General features: G+C 43.0%; 1 protein-coding gene across 3 annotated transcripts in view; it reads left to right on the top strand.

Moving 5' to 3' along the window:
• Positions 1-20,026, top strand: part of STAT1 (signal transducer and activator of transcription 1) — a 167,412-nt gene that overhangs the window by 64,227 nt on the left and 83,159 nt on the right. For all 3 annotated transcript variants that reach the window (XM_089656140.1, XM_089656141.1, XM_089656139.1), the window contains exons 4-6: positions 1,738-1,836; positions 3,200-3,289; positions 9,631-9,709. In XM_089656140.1, the coding sequence (XP_089512266.1) occupies positions 1,738-1,836; positions 3,200-3,289; positions 9,631-9,709 (268 nt within the window). The remainder of the gene's footprint in view (positions 1-1,737; positions 1,837-3,199; positions 3,290-9,630; positions 9,710-20,026) is intronic.

The raw sequence follows: 20,026 nt of genomic DNA, 5'->3' as shown, positions 1-20,026 counted from the left end.
AAATTGTTACTGCCACTTTAAAGCAAAATAATATGCTTTGTAATGATGCTATTTTATTCGGTGCTGCCTGTGTTGAATAATACCTGCCTGTGCCCCTCTTCCTGAGAGTAAACTGAGCAGTGTAATCTCGCTATTTGTACAGGCACACTGTGCAAGAGCACAGCATGTCTATACCTTTTGTGGTCTGTATGAAGCCATGTCACCCCTCCACCACCCATCTATCCTAGCTTGAGCTATGTGGTTTCCTGTTCATCCACTCCTCCCCTTCAGCTGCTCCTCCCCCCTGTGTAGCTGCCAGGTATGTTTGCGTTTTCATTGCCTTCGAAACATTTGCACCCAGCAGCCAATGTCATTTCCCCCTGTGATGTAGATGCTCCACAGCATACACCCCTACAAGCAGGTCCATGAATCGCTTGGGAACATACGGCGATCTCGTGACCTGCACTTTTAAAAGGAGACACATAACAGGCAAAAAGAAACCTAGATGGAAGTTATAGTTAGATTTATCTTTATTAAAAAGAGATTAAGTTTACAACTGCTTTAATTTCTTAATTTTCCAAAAAATTGTGATAAAAAAATTACAACTTCAAAAAACCCGCCATGCCTCTTACTAAACATAAAAAAATATATATAAACCATAGTTTGTAATCGCTAACTTTCACAAAAACCAATTAATATACACTTATTGGGATTTTGTTTTTACCAGATATGTAAAAGAATACACTTTCGCATAAATGTATGAAGAAATTAGATTTAAAAAAAAAATTTTATTGCATATGTTTTATAACAGAAAGTAGAAAATATCATTTTTTTTTTTTGGTCTTTTTTCATTTATATAATAAAAAATAAAAAACCCAGTCATGGTCAAATATTACGAAAAGATAGCTCTATTTGTGTGAAAAATTGTATGACCGTGCAACTGCCAGTTAAAGTAGCACAATACAGAATAGCAAAAAATTGCCTGGTTGTGAAGGGGATAAAACCTTCAGGAGCTTGAGTGGTTATAGTGAAAAATTAGCAGAAAGCCATGTTTGTAAAAAAAACACTTATAAAACCAAATGTCCATAAAGTTTTGTGCAATACAAGCCACTATGAGCATTTTTTTTATAAGAGGTTCTGGCATTTTTTTCAGCTGCCTAGTGTGCATGGACCCTTAGATTGTAGAGTGGGAAGTAGAGCAATGACGCCCAGTGCATCTAGTTTGTGAAAATCCGCTTTAAAGGACACTAGAGCTCCAGCTGCTGTCTTGAAATGGAAATTTGAACTATAAAACTGCAATATTTAAAATTTACCTGAGTAAACATACAGAAATTATGTTTTAGCATTTTACATTTAAAGCTGGGTATACAAAATGTCCATACAAAAATTCTCTGTGCATTCGACAGCTTGATGAATGTTGTTTTGAAAGTAGTTCAAATTTTATTTTTCTTTTAGCATGTGAGTGGAGTAAATGGACATTAATGAAAACCACATACACTCTTAGAAAGTCATTCGTTGAAGAAAAAAATTCCATTCTGCTCCTTTGAATTCTCTCAATGTTGTGGTAAAAAATTAACAATTTTTTTCAATTTTACCTGGATAACGATTCAAAATTAGAATGTTTTCAAAATGAAAATTTTTGAATGGAAATCTACTAGTGTATACCCAGCTTTAGTCATGGCTTTAGTAAAAACGTGATAATAAAAACTACTATAAATGAATATAAGTGTACATAATATTTAAAAATGTTCTTTTCAGGATAACTTCCAAGAAGACCCATTACAAATGGCGATGATCATATACAACTGCCTAAGAGAAGAAACTAAAATATTGGCCAATGCACGTTCATATTCTCAGGTATTGTATTAGCTGAAATTAGGAAAATCATTTCATTCACTGTGGAACACAAGCAAAATGCTGTCATTGCTAGTGGAACAGATGGGTCACCACAGTCTTACTTTAATACTAATATAGCATCATATTAACTGTTAATTATCTCTGTAGCATTGATCTGTTTTAAATAATACGTAATTCTGTTTAGTGATAGATGATTAATTCATACATAACTAGTGTTATATATGACAGAAGCCAGTGGGTTACATCTCCTACCTTCTTTTTTATACATTTCAGTGTCTGTCTGTTATGCGAAGGTATTGTTTTCTTTGTTAGATTTTCAAGTCGAGGGGTGTTGGTGTTGATATCGATATAAAAAATGGGCAAAAGCTGCTTCCTAAAAATGTATGTGAGATGGAAAATGCTTTTCAAATGCGAAAATGGGTATTTCTTTTACTCGCTTTCACTGTCACCTCCTGCTGACCTCAACGCCACTACAGGACATAGTAGGGACATGGAGGTTGTGGGATGAATGATTATTGTGGAGGATGCAAGAAAATGATGATCCCTGAAGTGTCAGGCCCCTTGCAAACTTCACATGAAAATTTATTGTGAGCAAAATGGTATTCCGGCAGTGTGGGCAGAAGGACATGTAGGCATTCACAGTTTTTTTGCTTTTTTTTTTTACAGGTATGTCCTCTTTGAGGTTCTGTTTTAGGGCTCGTTCACACCAGATGCCCTAGGCTGAGAAAGACAGGGCAAAAAGTGTTTTCCTTATGAGGGCAGCTCATATCACTGTGGTTCAGTGGTGTGTGCTGAATTAAAGTACTGCGCACAGTACTGTTTACAGTGCAATTGCTTGCACCACAAACCACCGCATCACAATGCTGTTCTGTGAATAGAACTTTATAAAATGTCTCTTGTAACATTTCAAAAAAGTTCTAGCAAAAAATGTAAACCATGCAATTCACTGGTTTTCAGAGCATTGGCACTGTTTCTCACAGCACACACCAGCAGTGCTGATGTGGTTTAATCTCTTAATTACAGGGTCTCTTTAAATACTTTATTTTTTAACACATTTTTTTACATTGCAAGGATTCACTTCAATTATCCAATTCAGAGCGATTGAAATAAACAAATAGGGGTTTGTTTTTACAAATGTTTTTAACATTTTCAATTCTTTTAGTAAATCAGCCTCATTGTGTGAATAGTCATTTCAATCATATATTCATGTGCAGGTAAAATAAGTAACCAAGAAGTGAATATTTTCAAGCCATTTAGCAAATTTTCCTCACTCTCTTTTAAAGTACCATATATTCTGGTTTTATTTGTTGTGCCTGATATAATGGTGATATGGTAACTATTTTTTACTTTTTTTTTTTTGCAGAATCAGGTTGGTAATACACAAAATACAATTATAATGGACAAGCACAGAGAGCTTGATAAGAAGGTCACAGAAGTAAAAAACAGAGCTCTGGTGAGTTGTGTATATATCTTTGTGGGGGTGCAGAATCAGCTACCGTATTGAAGTATAATTATAAGAAAATCTTTCCTTTTTTTTTCTCTTTAATTCACTTTACAAAACTGATTTATTTGTGTTTTATTTTCTTAAAATTATTATTTTTAAATATTATTATATTTAAAGTCTGGCCTACTTTTTTGACCTTTGCTCTTGTATGATAGATATAATCATAGTGGTTGAGTGTCTTATCTGGGGTCAAATTGCCAAACAGTGAACCACAAAGTGAGTGTGTAATGCAGAATGGATAATGCACCCCATAGCATGTAGTGGATGAAATGATCCTGTCCCACATGTGTAAGAAAATTGTGGTGTTAAAGTGTTTCCAGAAAGAACAAACACTTAAGATATTGCATCACTAAGGTCTTCTCTGAAGCCCGCCTCACCACCTGCCCCCTCGACCCTGTCCCCTCACAACTCCTTTGATCACCCTCTTCCTCCATCCTACGCTCCCTCACACACATCTTTAATCTTTCCCTCTCTACTGGCACATTTCCCTCCCCTCTAAAACACGCGCACATCACTTCCATACTTAAAAAACCCTCCCTGGATCCCACCGACCTGAACAACCTTAGACCCATCTCCCTGCTGCCATTTACATTCAAACTCCTAGAGCGCTTAGTCTATAATTGCCTGAGTTCCCACCTCACCGACAACAACCACCTTGATCCCCTACAGTCTGGCTTCCGTCCCCTACACTCCACCGAACTGCCCTGCTCAAACTCACCAACGACCTGCTAACCACCTATGTAAAACTCCTCCACTCTTCCTACCACTCCATCCCCCACAGCTATTTCCTCCTGTACCACTATCCCCTCCCTCCTAGATTGTAAGCTCTAAGGAGCAGGGCCCTCAAACCCCTCGTGTATTGAATCGTATTGTTACTGTACTGTCTCGTGTACTGACTCCCATTATAATGTCAGTGTACAGCGCTGAGCAAACTGTTGGGGCAAAGTGGGCCAAAAAAGTATTTAGTCAGCCACCAATTGTGCAAGTTCTCCCACTTAAAAAGATGACAGAGGCCTGTAATTGGCATCATAGGTAGACCTCAACTATGAGAGACAAAATGAGAAAAAAAATCCAGACAATCACATTGGCTGATTTGGAAATAATTTATTTGCAAATTATGGTGGAAAATAAGTATTTGGTCACCTACAAACAAGCAAGATTTCTGGCTCTCACAGACCTGTACCTTCTTCTTTAAGAGGCTCCTCTGTCCTGCACTTATTACCTGTATCAATGGCACCTGTTTGAACTTGTTATCAGTATAAAAGACACCTGTCCACAACCTCAAACAGTCACACTCCAAACTCCACTATGGTGAAGACCAAAGAGATGTCGAAGGACACCAGAAACAAAATTGTAGACCTGCACCAGGCTGGGAAGACTGAATCTGCAATAGGCAAGCAGCTTGGTGTGAACAAATCAACTGTGGGAGCAATAATTAGAAAATGGAAGACATACAAGACCACTGATAATCTCCCTCGATCTGGGGCTCCACGCAAGATCTTACCCCGTGGGGTCAAAATGATCACAAGAATGGTGAGCAAAAATCCCAGGACCACACGGGGGCACCTAGTGAATGACCTGCAGAGAGCTGGGACCAACGTAACAAAGGCTACCATAAGTAACACACTACGCCGCCAGGGACTCAGATCCTGCAGTGCCAGACGTGTCCCCCTGCTTAAGCCAGTACATGTCCGGGCCCGTCTGAAGTTTGCTAGAGAGCATTTGGATGATCCAGAAGAGGATTGGGAGAATGTCATATGGTCAGATGAAACCAAAATAGAACTGTTTCGTAGAAACACAACTCGTCGTGTTTTGAGGAGAGAGAATGCTGAGTTGCATCCAAAGAACACCATACCTGCTGTGAAGCATGGGGGTGGCAACATCATGCTTTGTGGCTTTTTCTCCGCAAAGGGACCAGGACAACTGATCCATGTACAGGACAGAATGAATGGGGCCATGTATCATGAGATTTTGAGTGCAAACCTCCTTCCATCAGCAAGGGCATTAAAGATGAAACGTGGCTGGGTCTTTAAACATGACAATGATCCCAAACATACCGCCCGGGCAACAAAGGAGTGGCTTCGTAAGAAGCATTTCAAGGTCCTGGAGTGGCCTAGCCAGTCTCCAGATCTCAACCCCATAGAAAACCTTTGGAGGGAGTTGAAAGTCCGTGTTGCCCAGCGACAGCCCCAAAACATCACTGCTCTAGAGGAGATCTGCATGGAGGAATGGGCCAACATACCAGCAACAGTGTGTGCCAACCTTGTGAAGACTTACAGGAAACGTTTGACCTCTGTCATTGCCAACAAAGGATATATAACAAAGTATTGAGGAACTTTTGATATTGACCAAATACTTATTTTCCACCATAATTTGCAAATAAATTCTTTCCAAATCAGCCAATGTGATTGTCTGGATTTTTTTTCTCATTTTGTCTCTCATAGTTGAGGTCTACCTATGATGCCAATTACAGACCTCTCATCTTTTTACGTGGGAGAACTTGCACAATTGGTGGCTGACTAAATACTTTTTTGCCCCACTGTAAATCCTGTATAATAATAATAATAATAAAATCCTACTAGTCCTTAGAAGTACAGAAATAAAAACAACTAACAGGACACCTCCCTTTCTCATCTCTATAGGGGGCAAGTGATCTATAGTTCACAGAAGGGAACAGGTAGGCTAATAACATTGAGATTTTAGAGCAGGAAGATAGGAGTTCACTGGATTTCTTCCAGGATCAGCATGCATTTTTGCACATATTAACCTTCCTAGCGGTATTCCTGAGTGTGAATCGGGGTTAATTTTCAGTACCAAAAGCGGTAACCCTGAGCCACACTCGGGATTACACTGTAGTGCTTGTCCTGCGATCCCCCTGATCCCTTCCTTGTTCTGCAATCCCCCGATGTCCTCCCGCTGTGTCCTCCGGCCGATGCTGGCAACCGTCTTCCAGGTTCCCTTCCCTGCGAGCTTCGGGACGCAGGGGGGTGGAACCGGCAGGAGATCAAAAAAAGTAAAAACATGACATACACACAATACATTGCAATCTGTTAGTGTTACATTACTGTATCAAACCATTTCACCTAAATTTTGTCCCTGGTCCAGTGCCCTGCCTGCACTTTTACTGTTCTTTCTGCCTGGAAACTTGAGAATGTCCATGACATCCAAAAAGCATCCCTTTAGGTAAAAAGCAGTTTTAGACCAGCTAGAAAACAGCGATAGTGAATTAGAATCACTTGCAGAATTCAGCGATAATGATTTGTGGGGAAATTCGTCATCAGACACTGAAAGTGACGACAGTGACGATTCTGTGACTAAGCTCAGTAATGTATGAATTTAGTGCTCTATTTCAAATTTCAGTGTTTTTGGCTTGATTACATTATTGAATAAAATTTATTGTTATATTATTTATTATTATTTATTATATTATAATTTCGTGTTTAAAACTTTATCATACCCGGGATGTTTACTAGACTCTTGTTTGGACAGATTTAAGTGAGTTATTCCTAAGAATTATAGGCCTACAATATAAAACAACAAATTTCCATGCAAAACCATGTACGACTTTGATATTCAAAAATATTGACATAATTAGACCGCCAGGTAGGTTAAACAGCTGTAACAAACCGGTTCAGTGATGTATTCACAGAGGAACTGCACTTTGGATGCTGGGTCCAAAAAAGGCTGGCATGGGATAAATGACTAGTCACTAGTATTGGCTGTGGCCTCCCTGCTGTCAATCATTTCCTGATAAATTACTTCCCATGCACTTTCTGTATTGTGTAGAGGGGACCATCTTGGTAGAGGCAGGGGTTTACTTCCTCATGCCAGAGCCTCCAGCATGGAGAACACTTAGCAACACAGTAGTGACATCACCAAATCCCAGTCTAACTCTTGAGACTAGTAGTCAGGGGCAGCAGATCTCACACTGCAGGTATACAGGCCATAGGACTGGAGTGCCTAGACACACTCACATACCAGAAGCAAATTTCTATATTTTTGCAGGAATTCAAGACAAGAAGTATATTTTAGGATACTGCTAAGGCACAAGTAACACTGATTTAGTAGTGGACCTAATTGTCCAGTGCTTATCTGTTCCTGTCCTAATTTATGATGCTGGCCAGCTTTTGGAATGTGCGCACATGAAGAAACTCACACTGACACGTTTGGTCTGTGAAAACTTCTCTCTAATTTATTGAAATGAAACTGTGAGTTTATGTATGAAAGTAATAAAGATATTTATAGTGCCGCGCTCCTAATGCTATATAGTTAAATTCAATCTACTCTCTTTCCAATAAATATATATATTGAGACCTCAACGAAATCCATAAATCACTATACCTTGTGGGTAAAAACAATTAATAATCACTGTGACTGGTGAATCAAAAAATAAATAATTGTAAAAGAACCTTAATAAATTAGGCTGATATCAATCAATAGAAAACCTTAATTAAATGTGACTAATAAATAAATTAAAATTAGAGTGTGTATAAATACTTAGTGCCACTCATCAATCCATCAATATTGTGCAAAAACTTCTTTTTTTTTTTTTTCTTCGCCATACCTCCTTATCTTTAATTCCACATACTTTTCCTCTTCTCTCTCTGCAACCAGGTCACGTGCTAACATTCCTTTCTAGGGGTCTTATCAGCTTCTGACCCATCTCCTCCCCCCTTCTCTGTCCTTTCTAACAGAAATCTAAGATACTTCACAGGCTGCTGTCCAGACTTTCCTTAACCCTTAACAAACCCCAACCTTCTGTTATGAATGGCAAACATTAGCTCACAGACACACATTTAGGACATAACATAGCAGTCTATCTTGGTGGGCTATGAGTACAGATCACTGAGTAACTCATCGTAACCCACACAAACAGTTACGGCACCCGCTGTCACACTACCGTGACGCATATCCGACACCTCCTCTGTTGTGGTCAACACACAAGGTTACCACACACCCAGAGAAATTATGTGTCAAAACCCTCAGTAGGTCCACTCCTCTTCCACCTCAAGACTGATACATAAAAACACACAACAGAGACCCAGGCAACAGATAAGCACATGCAGGTATATTTAAATAAACTCTGGGTAAGCAAGGTTACCTGCCTTTAGTGACCTTTAGCAGCCGTACTAGGCACAGGTATGAATCAACAACAAAGACAGGATAAGCAATGGTAAGATAGCAAAATATATCTTACCATGCTCCGAGAGGTGATCAATCTCCGGCCTGTCCAGTTTGACTGACACTTAATGCCTTTTGATGTCGGCTGGCTGCAGGTTCATTACCCAGAATTCCCGGGTTTCTCGGCACCAGATGATTTAGTAGTGGACCTAATTGTCCAGTGCTTATCTGTTCCTGTCCTAATTTATGATGCTGGCCAGTTTTTGGAATGTGCGCACATGAAGAAACTCACACTGACACGTTTGGTCTGTGAAAACTTCTCTCTAATTTATTGAAATGAAACCGTGAGTTTATATATGAAAAATTATGCGAACATCACGTGATAACAGCATAAGCATTATATTAGTCTTTGATTGGTCACTTTACACGAAAACAATCTCTGTCATGGTATAGGTGTGATCTTCTTCAGTCTTATCTTAAAAAGAGAAAAACATTCTTTTGTCTTCCAAATCACACGATGGGAGGGGGTCTGTTCCTGTGAGCAAATATTTCTTAAGCAAGGATTTCTTAAAGTACCACAAAGCCCAGCAGGCAGAAAATATTCACACAACATATATATTCATGCTAAACATTTATAAATATGTGGAAAGAAATAGTATTAAAGTATAAAAGTAAATATGTAAAAAGATGTGTATAAAAAAGTGTATATATATCTATTCAATAGGAAACGAAATAGACATTTTACCAAATCCATCACAACACTTGTAAATGTTGTCTATAACATAGCAGATATTCACCTTTTGAGTGCAGGTTCACTTTAACAGATCAAAAGACAACAAATAAAAAAAAAAAGGCCATTGTTTACAAGTAATTTAAAATAGCTTTATCAGAGATCAGAAATTTAACTTGTCCTACTTTCTACTGAATGTATTCTCGAGTTAGGGAAAGATGAAGGTATAATGCATCCAATGTGTGACAGCTGCTGTGTAATAAATATGGCAGTATCTACTGGGTCTGTGTTCATTTTACTATGTCAGTTATTATTTCCTAAGTTCTAGTAACTGTGATAAATAATATATTATTAGGAAACTGACGGCGGTAAATAGAATATATGAAGCTGAATTTTTTTGGATGACCTGTTTTACAGACAAAATTTATATCATTTATAGGAACTAGAACAAGAAGTCAAAAATTTGGAGGACTTACAAGATGAATATGACTTCAAATGTAAAACTATACAAAGCAGAGGTGAGAACTTGGTTAAACTTGAAATCAGAGGGACTGTCTAAGTTTCAGTTTATTCTCATGACACAGCCATGAAACAGGTGGTTACGAAAGCATGGCTATCGAAACACATATCTGTGCTATATCTTGAGTTCATTGGACCCTATGTAACATAAAGCTTACTGCTAAACTTCAGGGCAACATGTCCAAATTCCACCAGGTATGGGAGCTGTGGGTTTATACCTTTCATAGACGCAGCTTCGATCGACTACTATCAGAGTTATAGCAGCAACCACTATAGTGTGCCTGGGCCCAGGAATGACGCTGTCCACTCCAGCCAGCTCCCCCTATCCTCCCCCTCTCCCTTCCTTCGTGCCCACTTACTCTCACTTCTTTTTACCTCCTTCCCTTTTTCACCCTATTCCTTCTATTTTTTGGTTCTCTTTAGTTTTGTATGACATTTTTTGAAATCTCCACTGAACCACATAGCATTCACATTGTAACTCTCATTTATTATCTAATATTAACTGCATAGTCTTCTGCAGTTTTTCTTCTGCTGACTATTGTCATGTATACGAAAACCTCTGTTATGTTTTTAACATGTCTCTATCAATCTCCTTCAAACCCTAAAAAAAACTTATTGAACAAGAAAAAAGTGCTTGAAGTTTTCACATTTAACCACCTCCAGCCCAGCCCAGCCCAGCCCGGCCTATTCTAATATGTTCAGGCAGGAGCACCATTATTTTGGGTGGATGTCAACTGATGTCCTTCTTTTTGCATGCCTAGTGCAGCGCGCATGATCTGTGATCCGCTGTGTCTACAGTGTACAGACAGATCATTTCACCCGGCCAGCCCTAGTACCGTGTGATTGCTGTGACCAATCAGTCATTAGTTGTACGCAATGGCTTTCATGCATAGTCATTTTTTGTGTACTATTGTGATCTCTGTGATTGGTCACACTGATCACATGGTACAGGGCCAATCACAGCAGACCTGTATCATGTGATAGCTGTGGCCAACCACAGCTATCACAATTGTACACAATGGCACATGAATGGATACCATTCATAAAAATGATTGCTTTTAACAGTGACCGTCACCATCATAAGCATTCATAGTATAAACATAAAAAAAATCTTGATCATCTCCCCCAGAGCAGTACAGTGTCATCTGGTCACAGTATGTAAAATTTTTTTTTTTTTTTCCCTCTCATGATCATTGACGGACTCAGCCTCTTCTTTATACATTACCAAATAGGGTTTTATAGCCCCACTTACAGTAGTAGGACACTAGGCAGAAAAAAACTTGGTACCTCCTATGGGCAGTCCTTTCTGAGCATAAAATCCCTCTCTGCTATAAGCCTCCAGTCATTTCAGCTTAGTGTCTCAGGAGTATGGACGTGTCTTTTTTTGCTGGGACTTGTCCCATGACATTTCTTTTTCTCCTTTTTTTATTTTTTCCTGGAATTTTCCTTTTTCCTGTGGAAATCTTCTATCAACAGTATAATCTAGATCCAGTGGTCACCCAAGTCTGACCAGCGCGCGCCCTTGCAGACCTCTAGCTCCACGCTCGGCCACGACTATGCCCCATCCTGAACCGGGGCAGCCAGCGAGTTAAACTTCTCATGGGGACAAATATGACCAGGCGCCTGTAGTCTTTGTCACAGCCTCCCCCCCCCACTTCAGTGGAGAGGAGGTTCTGCCATGGGAGTCTTACCTGCACACTCCAGCTGGATTGGAGAGTTGAAAGTCTCCTACCTTCCCTCCCCGGGTCACGTGTGGGGCGTGGGTACTCCCCAAGATGGGGGGAGAGGGGAGGGTCTGTGCCTATGCCCCTTTTCCTACACCTGTCTTTCTCTCCCCATCTGTGGGTGGGGGAGATTGTGGCCTCTTGTTCCATCAGTTTTTATTATATAATTTTTTCAAATAACAAATAGAACAAATAAACAATTGTCATGTCATAATAAGTAGATTTCAACACAACGCAAAGAATATGGTTTATCGAACATAAGACACACACTAGGAAACCAGAAACTCTGTAGAGTAGCTATTGAATAATACAAATAGAAAGTCCACATCATTCCTGCCCCATTCCAATGGTGGATTAATAAAGGATTACTGCGGATAGGAGACTACCTTAAGGGTGATCAAACTCACTCTTTGCAAAACTTTAAAGATAAATTGCAACTGCCCTCTACCGAAAGGGTTACAAAGGGCGTGTGTGTGGAGAAGCTAATGATTTGCCTAGGCGCACTTTATCCCAGACTGTCAAAGAATAATACAGAGTGGGGCATAGTATAGGGGTCAAGATCGATTAGGAAACCAAAGTAAAGAGCCGACTGCTAAGGGATGGCAGGAGAGAGCTTCGATAGAAACCCAGAGGGGAGTAGATCCCTTAGCAGTGAGCAGCTTAGAAATATGCTTGAAGATTAGGAAGGCCAATCCCACCTCGCGGTTTGGAGGTATATAATGTCTTCTGGTTCATCTGAGGTCTTCTATTGTTCCAAACAAAACTGAGAACCTCAGCTTGTAAATGCTGCAACTCCCATCTTGGAATTTGGCATTGGTAAGATCCTAAAATAATATAGCAATCGAGGCAAAAACGTAATTTTAATCGACTTGATCCTTCCAAACCAGGATATAGAGTAATCAGCCCAACGGCAAAGATCACTTTTAAGTTTTTTAAAGGGGGGGTAGTTAGCTTGATAAAGGGTCTCGACAGAAGCAGTTAGGTGGATCGCTAAATAATGCAAAGAGTTGCATGCCCATTGAAAGTTACAAGTAGTTCCAAGCTGCTGTTCTACAGAAGAGGGTAATGAAATGTAAAGGGCTGTCGATTTCTGAGAGTTTAAAGCGGAGTTCCAGCTGCAAAAAAAATAAGTCAGCAGCTACAAAAGCTGTAGCTGCTGACTTTTAAAATCCAGCCACTTACATGTCCCTCGGTCCAGCAGTCTCCTCACCACTGCTGGTTCCACCGGCCGTCTTCTCTCCCTGGCGTCGGCATCTTTAGTGTGGGCACCCGGCTGTGACAGCTTGCAGCTTCACGGCTGGTGCCCACTGCGCATGCGGGAGAAGCGCTGTGCTTTGTGAATGGCCCCGTAGTCTTCTCTCACGTATCCCAGAAGACTACGGAGAAGGAAGGGCTGAGGACAACTTCTGCTTCCGATCGCCTAGGCGATCACAGCGGAAGTGGGACTGAGTGCCTGTCAAATTCGGGTACCCACTCCCCCAAGGTGCCAATCCTTAATGGGGAACGGGGGACAAAGCATTAAAGCAGAACTTCCTCTTTTGGGTGGAGCTCCGCTTTAAGGAGAGCCCAGAAAGGTCAGAGAATTGGCGCAAAAGAGACAGTAGATTAGTTACGGTGAATAAAAGGGAGGTAAGGAGGTAATATACTGTGGGGATCGAAAGTTTGGGCACCCCAGCTAAAAATTTGTATTAATGTGCATAAAGAAGCCAAGGAAAGATGGAAAAATCTCCAAAAGGCATCAAATTACAGATTAGACATTCTTATAATATGTCAACAAAAGTTAGATTTTATTTCCATCATTTACACTTTTAAAATAACAGAAAACAAAAAAATGGCGTCTGCAAAAGTTTGGGCACCCTGCAGAATTTATAGCATGCACTGCCCCCTTTGCCAAGCTGAGACCTGCCAGTGTCATGGATTGTTCTCAATCATCGTCTGGGAAGACCAGGTGATGTCAATCTCAAAGGTTTTAAATGCCCAGACTCATCTGTCCTTGCCCCAACAATCAGCACCATGGGTTCTTCTAAGCAGTTGTCTAGAAAACTGAAACTGAAAATAGTTGACGCTCACAAAGCTGGAGAAGACTATAAGAAGATAGCAAAGCGTTTTCAGATGTCAATATCCTCTGTTCGGAATGTAATTAAGAAATGGCAGTCATCAGGAACAGTGGAAGTTAAAGCAAGATCTGGAAGACCAAGAAAAATATCAGACAGAACAGCTCGCAGGATTGTGAGAAAAACAATTCAAAACCCACGTTTGACTGCACGATCCCTCCAGAAAGATCTGGCAGACACTGGAGTTGTGGTACACTATTCCACTATAAAGAGATACTTGTACAAATATGGTCTTCATGGAAGAGTCATCAGAAGAAAACCTCTTCTACGTCCTCACCACAAAAATCATCGTTTGAACTTTGCAAATGAACATATAGACAAGACTGATGCATTTTGGAAACAAGTTCTGTGGACCGATGAGGTTAAAATTGAACTTTTTGGCCGGAATGAGCAAAGGTACGTTTGGAGAAGAAGGGGCACAGAATTTAATGAAAAGAACCTCTGTCCAACTGTTAAGCATGGGGTTGGATCAATCATTCTTTGGGGTTGCGTTGCAGCCAGTGGCACTGGGAACATCTCACGAGTAGAAGGAAAAACGGATTCAATAAAATTTCAGCAAATTTTGGATGGTAACTTGATGCCATCTGTGAAAAAGCTGAAGTTAAAGAGAGGATGGCTTCTACAAATGGATAATGATCCTAAACACACCTCGAAATCCATGGGGGATTACATCAAGAGGCGTAAACTGAAGGTTTTGCCATGGCCTTCACAATCTCCTGACCTCAACATAATTGAAAATCTATGGATAGACCTTAAAAGAGCAGTGCGTGACAGACAGCCCAGAAATCTCAAAGAACTGGAAGACTTTTGTAAGGAAGAATGGGCAAAGATACCTCAAACAAGAATTGAAAGACTCTTGGCTGGCTACAAAAAGCGTTTACAAGCTGTGATACTTGCCAAAAGGGGCAGTACAAGATATTAACTCTGCAGGGTGCCCAAACTTTTGCAGACACCATTTTTTTGTTTTCTGTTATTTTGAAAGTGTAAATGATGGAAATAAAATCTAACTTTTGTTGACATATTATAAGAATGTCTAATCTGTAATTTGATGCCTTTTGGAGATTTTTCCATCTTTCCTTGGCTTCTTTATGCACATTAATACAAATTTTTAGCTGGGGTGCCCAAACTTTCGATCCCCACTGTACATGCAAACAACGTCAGCAAATAGAGCACATTTATGTTCCTGTTGTTCACAACGGACACCATGGATTTTGGGATGGGAACGGATTGCCATAGCTAAGGGTTCGATCACCAATGCAAAAAGCAATGGGGAGAGTGGACAACCCTGTCTAGTGCCGCATCCAATTGGGAACACAGAAGATCTGTAGTCTCTAATGGAAACTTGAGCCGAGGGAGTATTGTATAGCGAATGCAATGACGCAAGAAAAGTAGGACCAAATCCGAAAGCTTGCAAGGTAGTAAACCAATATTAGGTTAAACTATCGAAAGCTTTATGAAGGTCCAAAGAAAGAGGCAAAAGTTCCTTTGAGAGGGGAGTATCCTATTTAGAGCAGACAGCTAATATCAAAGTGATGGCCCGATGAATCTAATCCGATGTTTGGAGACCAGATATGAAGCCCAACTGGTCTTTGTGAACATACTGCACCAAAAAGGAATTTGCAAAGCCAAAAGTTTCATTAGAATTTTAAGGTCACAATTAACGAAATGGGGCGATAGTTGAGAATATTATTATTATTATACAGGATTTATATAGCGCCCACAGTTTGCTTAGCGCTTTACAATATAATGGGAGACAATACAGCAACAATATAGTTCAATACAAGAGGGTTAGGAGGGCCCTGCTCAGGGGCGGACTGACCATTCAAGCACTCGGGCACTGCCCGAGGGCCCGGGGTCAGTAGGGGGCCCCATGAAATGCCCCTGGTACCTTTTACAGGCTTTTTTGGGTGTGCTTTGAGTGTGGGCAAGGACACAGGGGCCCCATAATCCCCTATTGCCCGGGGGCCCCATGAGTTGTCAGTCCGCCCCTGGCCCTGCTCCTTGGAGCTTACAATCTAAGAATATCAGTAGAGTCCTTATTGGGTTTGGCAATGACACTAATATATACTTTTGTTCTCTTCTAAAGGGATCACACCCTCATCTCTTAAAGAATTGAAATAAAGAACCATATGGGGGAGAAGGTGTTTGGAAAAGGTTTTATAGTATGTATTCAGCAGACCGTCAGGGCCCGGGGATTTATGCGACATTCACATTCTAATAACTTTGCCAAGCTCCTCATTAGTGATAGGTTGTTCCATGAGATCCCTATGGGCCTTAGCGAGTGATGGAAGAGGCAAAGTCCATAGAAAAGCTTGAATTAAAGAAGGCTCAACAGGCTGGGGTTGACCACATAGAAGTTGTTAAATTCCCAAAGAATTTTCTGAGGATCCTGTGAGATATGAACCCCCCGAAAGCCTAAGCTTAGGAAGCGCCGAATGGGTATGTTTAGGGGTAAGTTTACACGCTAAGAGGGAGCCTGGTTTTTCTTTCCATGTGAAAAATGTATGATTCATCCAGCGCAATTGTTTTTCTGCTTTTGTGGTAAGACAGAGTTGAAGTTCTAAACGAGCTTGCTCTACCTTAAGTAACAGGTCAGAAGTTGGGGCAATTTTGTGTTAGGTTTTTAAGGCCTCATACTCCTTAGTTTTGTCAACTCTGCGCAAGATTTTTTAACTCTGGAGGACAGTTGGATAAAGAAACCTCTAACAGAGGCTTTGTGGGCTGCCCAATTAATAGCAGGGGTTGTATCTTCTACTTTATTAATTGTAAAGTAAGATTTTAAGTGTTCCACTACTTCTAGACAAAAGGACTCATTACTAAGGGACTCATTTAATCGCCAGTGTGGTTTGGCCAGGTTGGTTGTCAAGTTAGAAAGTGTCAGCATCACAGGGTCATGGTCTGACAAGGGCATCGATACGGATTGTGACCTCTTGTATGTCACCCTGGGCTGGTGGGGGTTTGGGGTTGGTCGGTCTTTCCTAGGATGCCTCCTTCCCCTGGTATGGTTGTCCCTTTCCCCATGACTACCGTGGAGCACCTGGTTGGTTGGGTGGATATGCATCTCTCCCTCGTGGCCTGCGGAGTAATCCTGCAGTCTCCATGTGGATGGTGACCACCATCTTGCCTGAGACGTTGATCGCCTCCTCCCCCTTCCTGGGTTGTATGGGCCTAAGACTGCGGGAGTGCAAGTGCAGGCCCTGCAGAGGTGTGCTGCGCTTTGTTCAGTGGCAGGAGATGTCTGGTGGCTCACCTGGTGGCTGCAAGCAGGGCCCTCTCACTGCGGGCAGGCAGCTTCCTAAGTTTAGCCCATGGTCTGGGGCCTACTGGGGTGGCAAGCATTGCCCATGTTGGATCAGGGCACGCGCCCTTTGTTGTCACTTCTGCCGGCGCAAGCAGTGTTGGCTATTTTGGGCTGATGCCCTCTCCCTGCGTGAGGGGCGCTGTGTTTCCCGGCAGCATTGTAGGGTTTCCTGTGGCAGAGCAGCTGTGGGACAGTTGAGGTGCCTGATGGGGTGAGTGGTGGCAGCCTTCTGGGTAGCCCTAGCTAATTTGCCTGTTGACTGTCCTGTCAGTATGATGGATGTTCCTTGTATGGCACCGCTATGTCTGTGGACTGTGGTAAAATGGCACCTGAGTTTGTGGGGGGGAGGGGCTATGTCTCAGCCTATGCTTAGGCTCAATCCCAGAGTTTGGTGCATTGCCCTCCTGGGTACTGGTCTAGCCTCCCTTCTGGGGCGGTCTATCAGGTAGCCTTCCCACGTTCTGGGTTGTAGGGCAGCCTTGTCATGGCAAGCCTGCTTGGTTTCTCTAACTACCTAACAGGGTGGTCGGTGCCCCCGTACATGTCGTTGTGCATGGCTCCTTGAGGTGACTTTTTTGGTGCAATGGATCTTCCCCTTTGGGGGGAAGATTTCCCCAGGCCTAAGCTCTACAGGTGGATCCAGCTGTGGAAGCCGCCACTTTAAGGATCTTGCTGTCCATGGGGTAGAATTTATGGGCTGTGTTGGGTGCTTCTGTGCTGGGTTAGTGCTATGGACTGGGTTATCCTAGGTCCTGGTGTTTCAGTTACTACCGATGAACTGAGGGTCTGCGTCCAGCCTGGCTGGCTACTCCAGGTGCCCCAGGTGTATGTGGTTTGGAGGACCTTTTGGTCCAGATCTTGACGTACCTTGTGTAGAGAGCCCCTGGTTGAGGCTCCACTTCCGATTCGGCTCCCCTTTGGCTCTAATAGTGGTCGGCTGACCAGCTTTTCAAAGAAGCCTTGGTGGACCTGTCCTTTCGGGGGGGGGGGGGGGACTGTAACGGAAGCGTAGGCAGGACAGAACACACAAAGAAGATGGGGAACACACAAAGCTTTATTGAACTATGAAAGACACTCAATCAGGACAGTTCATGACACTCCACGACATGCGGCTTGTAGGGACACCCACGGTAAGCGGGCTCACGGAGACATAACTGGACCTTGGCGATGGGGTCTGACCTCAGCACAACCCCCACACAGCTTTCTATGGACAACATCGGCTCATGGGGACTCAACGGGGCTTTGGCTGTGGAGTCTGGTCTCAACACAGCTCCCACACAGCGTACTAGGGACGACATCAGGCTCACGGGGATTCAACGGGACCTTGACTAGGGGGGCTGACCTCAGCACAGCTCCCACCCAGCTTTCTAGGGACATCAGGCTCACGGAGACTCAGCAGGTAGCAATGGCTCAAGCACTCAGGGGCATCCCAGGTAGCTATACCCCGGGCACACCATGGGGCGGTTCAAGTAAGGGTAGTCTGGGTGTGTAATGGGGCAGCTCATGACAAGGGTGGTCTGTGGGCACAATAGGGACAGTTCATGACACGGGTGGTCTGAGTGAACAATAGGGACAGTTCTTGACACGGGTGGTCTGTGCGCACAATAGGGACCGTGGCCGGGAAGGTGTGAACTTCCCAGCGGGAGACTATCTCTCCCCCTCCGGCTGGGAGGGATAGGGGACAGAGGGTGACGAGAGTCCCACCTCTCATCCTGGGTGGCTCAACTTCAAAGAGCCGTGACAGGATGAGAGGGGGGAGAGGTGGGAGAGGCTGCAGTGAGGAAGAGCCGCAAGCCTGGCACACCGTGACAACTGAGTCCCACCTCTCATCCTGGGTGGCTCAGCTTCAAAGAGCTGTGACAGAATGAGAGGGGGGAGAGGTTGGGGAAGCTGCAGTGAGGGAGAGGAGCAAGCCTGGCACACCGTGACAGGGACCATCTTTTTGGGCTATGCTGGGGAATGTTGTCTGGACCCTTACAGGTGGCAGAGTTATTTTCCTTATGTGGGCTGAGAGGGGGAAGGAACCGTGTTGGATGGCTGGGCTGGCCTTCACAGCGCATAAGTGGATATATTGTTCCCCTGGGTCCTCGGTCAGGGGCTTTAAACCCTTCAGGACTCCCATGAGCGATAAAGCGCTCATGGCCCCAGTAGCCTTTCAAGCTGGTGGAGACTTGAAGGTTCCGTTTCATCATTTTCCAGGACGGGGGGTCACCTTTGCTAGTTCTCGGGCGTGTGGATCTCCCTCATCCCTAAGTGGATCCACAGAATCATTATGTTAGGCTACAATTAGAGTTTCCTTCCTTTCCACCGGGCAGGTCTCCCTTGCGCTCTACTACCCCTGGCCGCGCTCCTGTGGGCTCTATGTGGAACTTTGCAGGACCTGCTCCTTAGAGTAATGCTTTTTCAAGTGCCTGGGTTTTGGGGTTTTTACCCCAATCTGGTCACAGTTACCAAGATGGGGTTCACCTGAGCCTGGGTCTCTAGATCTGAATGCCTCCATGTAGAGCTCCCATTTAAAATGGAACCCATTCGCTCAGTGGTGACCTTCTGTCACTAAAGGGATTTTCTGGCTTATGTGGCCATCAAGGATGTTTACCTGCACATTTCCATCTGCGAAGAGCATTAATGTTTCCTATGCTTTGCTATTGGGGACGTGTGGCGCTGTCCTTTGACCAAGGTCCTTGTCTCAGTGATGGCCCTGCTGAGTCAACGAGGGACTGCTGTGATTGGTTGCCTAGACAAACTGCTCCTGTGGGCAACGACCTGCTCATCTCTGCTGGTCAGGGAGGGGGGTCACTATGCATTATCTACTAGATTTTGGGGGACCCTGTAACTTGTGCAGTCTGTGTTGACCCCATCCAAGCTCTTGGAGTGCCTAAGGCTGATCCTTGTTTTGGGACAGGCCAAGGTACTCCTCCCATCAGACAATCTACGGAAACTCTGGTCAGAAGTCTGATAGATTTTTGTCTTCAAGCAGCCCTTCCTGCGTTCTTGCATACAGGTCTTAGGCCTGATGGTGGCTCCCTTCAAAGCGGTTCCATAGCAGAACTCTATAAAAGGAAATCCTGTTTACATGGAATATGTCATCGGCTGTCTTAGACAGAACTATTTGGAGCGGCCCACGAGGGTCTCTCTTCTCGGGTGGCTGCGGTCTCTGCCTCTCCAGAATGGAAAACC

The sequence above is a fragment of the Staurois parvus genome, unplaced genomic scaffold, assembly GCF_062004578.1.
Source record: "Staurois parvus isolate SC_StPar_1 unplaced genomic scaffold, SC_StPar_1.0 ptg000890l, whole genome shotgun sequence".
Lineage (NCBI taxonomy): Eukaryota > Metazoa > Chordata > Amphibia > Anura > Ranidae > Staurois > Staurois parvus.
Note: the sequence above shows the minus strand (reverse complement) of the source record. Positions and strands in the feature narration are given on the sequence as shown.